General features: G+C 49.5%; 1 protein-coding gene across 1 annotated transcript in view; it reads left to right on the top strand.

Moving 5' to 3' along the window:
- The first annotated feature begins 224 nt into the window (after positions 1 to 224).
- thsd7ab (thrombospondin, type I, domain containing 7Ab) overlaps positions 225 to 7949 on the top strand; it is a 93339-nt gene continuing 85614 nt past the window's right edge. Inside the window, exon 1 of the mRNA XM_040164405.2 lies at positions 225 to 818. Coding sequence (XP_040020339.2) covers positions 656 to 818 — 163 coding nt within the window. The 5' untranslated portion in view covers positions 225 to 655. The remainder of the gene's footprint in view (positions 819 to 7949) is intronic.

Genomic DNA, 7949 nt, shown 5'->3' with positions numbered 1-7949 from the left:
GACAGGGTTGAGGGAGGGGGGGAGGGGGGGGGGGGGATCAGTATCACTGGGTTGGAGGAATACGAAAACATGTTAGTGAGTCAGAGAGTGTGATAATAAAACGGGGTAATGAGTGAGAGAACATGAGGCAAGGAGAGAAAAAATATTTCCAGAAGAAAAAGAGAGAGAGAGCAAAAGCAGGGTGGCACAAGAGCAGAGGAGCCAGCGAATAGGAGAGGGGGGGAGAGAGAGAGAGAGAGAGAGAGAGAGAGAGAGAGAGACTGCAGACGCTCGCCCACTGTCACCGCTCCGCAGCCAGAGGACAGAGGACAGAGGCAGTGGACGCAGGACGCCATGGAGGAGGAAGACCGCACCGTGCGCCTGCAGCTCAGCCGCTGACGGATCACTCCTCCGAGCCCGTCCCGTCCGGTCGGGAGCCACTTCTGTCTCCCTCCTTCACCAGACCCAAGTGCCGGACCTCAACTCCTGCAGGACCCGGGAGAGGGGGGTTGGAGGGGGTGGCACTGTCTCAGACGCCCACTTCACTTCTTCCTGCGTGCCTTTTGGACTAGTGTGTGTGTGTGTGTTTTTTTTCAAATATTCTTGTTTTTTGTATTTTTTTTTCTCTTTACCGGCCGTTCGCTGGGTGGATCTACTTTTGTCCGGTGTGCGGACCATGGGGCGCGGGTGGAGGGGCGCAGCGGGGACCCTCCCAATAAGGACCGGGGGGAGCCGCTACCTTTCGGTGACGCTGCTGCTGCTGCTGCTGCTGCCGTGTGGCTGCCGGGAGGCTTCCGCGCAGACGGACGACGGGAAGTCCGTCTACTTCTGGGAAACAGGTACCGTTACCCGCACGAACCACTAATCACAGATTACACGCGTGCGGCACGTTTTACAATGGCGTCTTGGCGGGGGGGGCGCGACGAAAAAGGTTTGTTTTTCTCCCCAACTTTTAGACCGGGTTGACCGTTTAAGGTCAGTGAGGATGAGAAATAAAACGTCCTCGCACGACGCCTCCAGGTGAGACACTTTCGGCCGCCAGTTGTCCTCAGGTGCGCCGCTGCCAAACTTCAAAGAAAGCTCGAAAGATGACCCAGAAAATCTCGCTGAATGGCACGTGGCACGCAGGGCGCGTGTGATCCATGTTTTTTTTCCTTCATCTGCCCGAGTGTCAGGCGGTGCGCCGTCACTGAGATGTTGCCGCTGAGCCTTACGCCGCGTGGATGATCGATTGAGGCATTGACGCGCAACATCGCTCCCGCGTGGGAAGCCGCAGCCTGGAATGACTGCGCGCGCGCGCGCGTGTGTGTGTGTGTGCGCGCACGCGTGAAATCCATACATGTAGTACGTGCATACACATTATCACTGTTGACATGTGTGAGGAAGCCAACAACCCCAATGTGAGCTTCTAGAGTGCAGATGTTGCGGTGATTATTCTTGATGGACATTGAGAGAAAAACAAGTCCTTCGAGGAACACGTTGATTAAATCCTCAATTACGCAGAAAAACTCTTTTTTTTCACACCTACACACATTTGACTGAACAAAAAACCTGCGCAACTTCTCCCACTGAATCAAACACCCCCCCCCACTCACTCCTCTCCTCCTGCCTCGCCCTCGCCTCCGCCCAAAACCAGCTCCCAGTTGACGTGTGCCACGTCCCTCCCGAGGTTCTGCATCTTTAAAGAGGATGTAGCTGAGTAAGGAGATTAAGGGAGCAGGGATTTAACAGCCCGGGGAACTGAGTTGAGGAGGAGGACGGCAGAGGGAACACTGCAGGCCGAGGGGGGGGCGAACTTAACCTACATCCACCCTACTGGTCACGGTGCCTACGCCTCTCTCCCACGCCGCTCCACCTTTCTCCCACACTGTACGTGTTCTTAGGCTCTGTGCTTCTGAGATGTAAGCCTGCGGTTGGAGTTTGTTCACTTTTTCCAAATAAAACATTGATTTCAGCCCTAGAGTCATCTCTTTCTTCCTTTCTGTTTTTTCCCACCCCTCTTTGATTTCACAATTGCCTGTAGAGTATTAAAATCACACAAGGCAATTTAAGGCTTTGAATCCCAGTGCATCTCCACAAAATGCTATCACTGTATGTTTGCACTACATTTGCATACTTAAATTTCCAATCGACTCTTGTTTTTTGTTTTTTTAAGGAAGAAAAAAATACCCAAACGCGATGATGTTTGTGCACATTTGCAGAGTATGCAGTGGAGGGAATATTCTTGTGGCAAGCAATGCTCTGATGTTTTGCATATTGATGAGTCGAGCTGAAATACAGCCCCTGTCTTGGGAACTGTGGGGAATTGGGCCTGCACTGCTTTTATTGCCTTCTAAAAAAATATGATGTATCTGTTTTGGGAGTTGAGACAGTTCTCTTTATTTTTTGCTCCCAGAATTTTATTCAAATGAGGCGGATAGAGACAACGGGCTCTGCCAGACGCCGCAAGTGATATTTCTGAAGGTGGCAGTGAGGATAACTGGAGCAAAAAAACAAGAATGATTATATCCACTGTGAGGAGGAGGAGGGTGGTGATGGTGATGATGATGATGGTGGTGGTGGTGATGATAATGGATTGAACACTTTCTTTCTGGGGCCGTTGAGCGATTGCAGGAAGTTTGTCTCCCTCTCAAACGCTGTTTTTTGTTGTTATTTTTCTCCTCTCGTCTGTTTTGCTCCTGGTGCTCCCGGTCCTCTGCACCTCTTCCTCTCGCTTCTCTGTCTGGTGCTCTGCATTATGGATTCCTGTTCCCAGATCCGTGGCTTTTTCTCGTTAGAACAAGCTGCAGTGGGGAGTCAGGATCACAATAGATGTAACACGTTCTGCTGCATCCTGCAGGTTTCATGTGTTAATAGCGAAGACAACTGCTAATTACCGCCTATGCAGAGGCACACACACACACACACACACACACACACGGCAGGTGCATCATTCCCTTTCAGGTACAGTGTGCAGGCTTCATTAAAGCCTGTTGTTGAAGCGACGAGGTTGCAGGGTTTGAGCTGTCAAGACTCCACATGTGCCTGAGGACAAAGCAATTACAGGTGGCGGAGCGGGTGACGCTGTGTTCAAACAAGCACACGCTGTAAAAGTGCGCCGGAGAACTTTGAAAATCAATATTGGTACTGTTTTTAACGCCTCGAGGCGTCAACAGGTGCAAAATAATCGATCAACCATCTGATCACCGTTTATCAACTCCCCCCACCCCACCCCCCCTCGCCCCTACCTAGATTAAGCAGAAGTCACCTCCAGCCCCTGATCACGCCGACCCCCTCGCTCCTACCTTCTCACCTCGTGTGGAGAGGGAACATTGAGACCAGTGGCACCTGTGACTCAGTCGACAAAAATTGATTAAACTTTTTTTATGTTTTGACATGATCAATTTATTCATGAACTCAATGTGGAGGTCATTTGTTTCTTCATCTTCTTCCTATTTGTCATTGTTTTAATAATTTTTAGTACTTTACATACTCAGTTGGTACGTTTAATCCCACCGCTGTGATCCCATGAATGCGTCTCTGTGTGTCAGTTTTCTATCAACGGCCCGTCACTTCGGCGGAGACAATGGCGTTCCAGTCGAGGCAGCTCTCGACCCCCGCCGGAGCGCGACACCGCGTGTCACTGCGTCCCACGGCGTCCCGCTGATGTCCCGCTTTCCACCGCTTGACAGCCCGTTGTTAGCCGAGCACATTCCTCCCTTCAGAGGTCCGCTCGCCGTGAAGGTCGCCACCTCGGCCGAGGGTCGCGGTTGGCGAGTGGAACGCAATCACCCGCTATCACGGCGGACGCCGCTGAAGAGGCCATCCAGGGAAATTGAGGGAGAACAGGTGTGACGGGTTCGCAAGTTCAATGCGGCTAGCCGAGGTCGTTATCGCGGCGAGGATGGGAAAAAAAATGCCTGCACAGAGCGAGCGTTCCAAAAAATCTGGGACATTGATCTCTTCCAAGACACTCGCATTAATCACTATGAAGTTCAAGAACCAGAGGAGAGATCTGATCAGCTAAAGTGAAATGTTACAAAAAGTAATCTCCATTCCCGATCCATTCGTGTCCCAAATGAACCCGGTTTAAATTACAAATCTGCTCTCGCTCCACTCCCTGAAAATCCTTCTCCTGAAATAGCCGTGTGCTAATACCTGAGTGCACATTGTGTCCGACGGTCTCGAGCTGAGCCAGGAGACAAACACCGGCAGGAATGTGACGGCCATCGTCCCAGATGAGAAAGTGCCTCGGAGGTTCCCGCCTCATTTTGGCGAGCGCGTTCCGCCGCTACCCTCTGTGACCATAATTAGCATAGCCCCCGAGGGCCAGCAGGAGTCGGGTGGGTAATTGGCCAGCCGCTGTTCCGATTCCTCAGCAACAGGCAACAAATTTAGACCATGCATATGAATCAAGGCAATTTCCTTGGGATTTTTTCATTTTTCATTACACAGTACGCCAATGGGCCGTTTTATTTAAATTTGGTGTGCCCGTATTTTAGTTTTTTGTTTTCTAGTTCAATTGGAGTGGAAGCGGAGGCTAATTGTGTCTGTCGTGAGTTTTTACTCTGGAAAGCCACGAGGCCTCGGCATCTTTCTGTCAGAAAGAGGGAGGAAGTTGGTCTTTTGGTCTCGGCTGAAATGACCCGTAGCTGCTTAACGGCGACACTGTGACACGACACATGATTTAAAGTCACCCGCAGCACTACACGTCACATTTGACCCAGATTGATCTGTTTTGTGGCTTAGCAGATATCACGCCGCCCGGCCGCAGCTGGTTCCATTTAAATAGCCGATCCGTCCCGCGGGAGAAAAGGAGCCACGGAGATGCCACAGTTTGTTTAATCTAAATGGCAGAGCTTACGCTAAAACCTGGCTATTACTGATATAGAAGGGATGGCAGGATTAAAGATTACACTTCATATAAAAAACTTTATTTAGAATGACATAAGAGGATTTCCCGCTGCATTATTCCATATTCAAATGACTCACAACATGTTTCAGATTCGGCTGCATGCCGTTCAGTCACACCATCGGTGTGCTTCGTGGTCGGTGGCGATGTGAGTAAGAAGATCAGTGATAGATTTATGTGATGTGGGGATGTTTTCCACCCCTGATTATCGGCCCCGACCAAAGGGACACGGGCCGCCGTAAAAAGATTAGTGTATGTGATAGAAAAATGGGACCTACTCGTTTTCTTTTTTCAGTCAATTTTCGGTAATCCAGCTCAATTTGAGCAGCATCACAGCTCACATTTGGTCTCAACCCTATGGGACACCTACAGTGTCTACTCCAGTCCTCTAAAGGATGCTACGTGCCTTGCCAAAGGGCGGTTTGGGTCTGGTTGCTGTTTTCATTCATGTCCCCTCTTGTGTTATCCCAGTCATGCCTCTCCGGTTTCTCATCCCCCCCCTGATCTTCTCCAAAATACACCTCAGACTGAACAAACAAGGACTCCGATCCCCGGTCAGTCACAAGTTGTTGAAACATTGTGAGGAAACCCGAGTGCTTTAGCGGTGCGAGAGTGGTGTTCAAAACAGGCCCTTCCCTCCCTCGGAGGCGGGGGGGGGCAACGAGGCGGCTTCAGCGGGCTGAAAAGGAATAGCGACTGCGTCGAAGGATGCGGTGACATTTAGAGGCTGTGCTGCCTCGGCCGGCGCTGCTCTAATAAAGCCGTGGAGATGGAGCAGGCTCAGGAGTAAATATCCTCCCGTCCATGCGGCAGCCCTTCCTTTAATCCTTCATCTCTCCCACTGGCCATCAGTAAATATATCATTTCTTTCCCTGGGCTCGGCGGTAGATGAGGGCATATCTCACGGTCTCTTGCACAGAAAAAAAAGCTTCTTGTTTCACAGGAGCGTTGCTCTGCCGCCTCACGCGTGAGCCGACGTAGATGCTACAGAAAGCAGTCATCGCTGTGATTAATTCACCGACAGCTCATGTGAGAAACCGTGAACACACAGCCTGCTGTAATCCACGTGTCCTTAAGTAGTCCTATATCAAAGCTATTCATTTTGCTGAATAGGATGAGAACATTATTGGAAGTCACACTGTGCCGCTGCAGGTTTGACCCCATTGCTAAATGATTTTGTGATTTGTTTTTTTGGACCATTTGGTCTTGGGTTTTGTTGAGTTAAAAACGGCACAGCAATTCCTCCGAGTGCCCCTAAGCAACGGTCACAGGACGGTGGCTTAAGGTGATTGTTTGTGCCGGTTTCGCCAATCCCTGATTTGATGTTTTTCTGTGAAATAGAATAGTGTCTTCAGACAGAAGAGTGACTATCGGCGATGATAGCAGCCCGGCTATGCCGTTAGCTAAACGCTAACACAAACATGTTAACGTGCTCACAATGACAACAACATTTAGCTTTCTGGCAGGTATTTGCTAATCAACACCACCTGACATTAAACTACAAAGTCAAAGATTCTCTGTAATATAGCATGAAACGTCCATTTGCAAAGACACAGGCAGTAATATCTCCCTCTGCGCTTTATTGACATAAATGGTATCTTTTGGTACGGCGTTATCAGCCGTTATCTCCCGTTAGCACCCTGTGATTTGCCCTTTATCAACCGCTGTTAGCTCTGACTGCGCTGTTGGCTGGTCAGTTGTAAACCTGATGGTCGGGCTCGAAGACAAACATCAGTGCATCCCGATCTGGATCCCATGAATGTGTGTGCAAAGTTTCAGGGAAAGACGGATGTAGAACGGCTAGCATTGACCAACGTTTGCATAAAAAACCAAAGTGACAGACAACGCAAGTGCTGAACCCGTGGTACATGCAGTGCGAGGTGTCATAGTGATGTTAATCTCACATATCAGTCAATCTGTTTTCATATCTGTGACACAGCGCTCTCTGAGGAGCTAACCTTCACAATGAAAGACAGTACTTATTACTCAAGAGCGAAGGATTTCAAACTTAAGTTAAAAGTCAAGTTGGTAATAAATCCTCTTAAACCTCTGGTGGATGCTATTGACCTCATTTTCATCCAGGCTGCAATACGTACACTGGGCGCTGTATCCTTGACACCGCTACTGTAATCGCTCTCCATTTCAAGTCTTTCAAATACTTCCCCATAGTAAAGGTGCACATGGCAGCAGAAATTGGGGATGGTGATTCATTTGAGGACTTAAGGTGGCATAGAAAAGAGACCCGGCACGTTTTCATTTAAGCCCTAAAGACATCATAAAAGGCCAGAGATATAGAATCAAGGCGGAAGGGAGAGGAATTGTCGCGGCTTAGCATGAATGCCACCCACTGCTTTAACACCATCAACATGATAAACCAGAAATACGGTATATATAACGTTACGGGGAGAGCGAGCGTGATCGATGGGCGGGCTAATCAGCCTCGACAACCCCTCAGATTAGAGGGAGGGCAGCGAAAGTCCCCAGGCAGGGCGGTGCTGACCGCGTCTGAACACCGCAGAAGGAGGATCAGGCTCTCTAACCCCCGAGACCTGCAGCAGCAGACTGCAGAGCATTTGTCTGTGGTCACTTCACAAGCACACGCGTGTTTACCATTTATCATCTCGTAGTTGTTTTTGATGGTCAACAAAAACACCACCTGGCAACATCCGCCCCCGTGTGTCCACACAGCAACTCTCTCAGAGGGTCATTAACGTGCTTCAGTGGCTGACGGAGGCCCGGCGGGCTTTCTCGGCTATCCAGAGGCGACAGTTGACATTTCTCTGCAGTCTCAAGGTGAAATGATCATTTATGGATGATGGTGTTCGGTAGATAGCAACCCGTTCTAACAATAGTTTCAGTGAGCAGTTTGTCTCCCCCCCCCTCCTAAAGGTCAAATTAGGAATGTACTCTTAATATCACAGCATTTATTTTGGCAGCTAGTTAACTAGGCTCCCGGTCAAAGATGAACCAATTGGGTTATTTCAGCTGCTTTTAAATGGTTGTGTAACTAAAACTACAACTCTGTCACCCATCCATTGATTCAAACGTCTACTCATCAGCCGCTCCATTAGCTTTTCCT

Source organism: Gasterosteus aculeatus, chromosome 20 (assembly GCF_964276395.1).
Source record: "Gasterosteus aculeatus chromosome 20, fGasAcu3.hap1.1, whole genome shotgun sequence".
Lineage (NCBI taxonomy): Eukaryota > Metazoa > Chordata > Actinopteri > Perciformes > Gasterosteidae > Gasterosteus > Gasterosteus aculeatus.
Note: the sequence above shows the minus strand (reverse complement) of the source record. Positions and strands in the feature narration are given on the sequence as shown.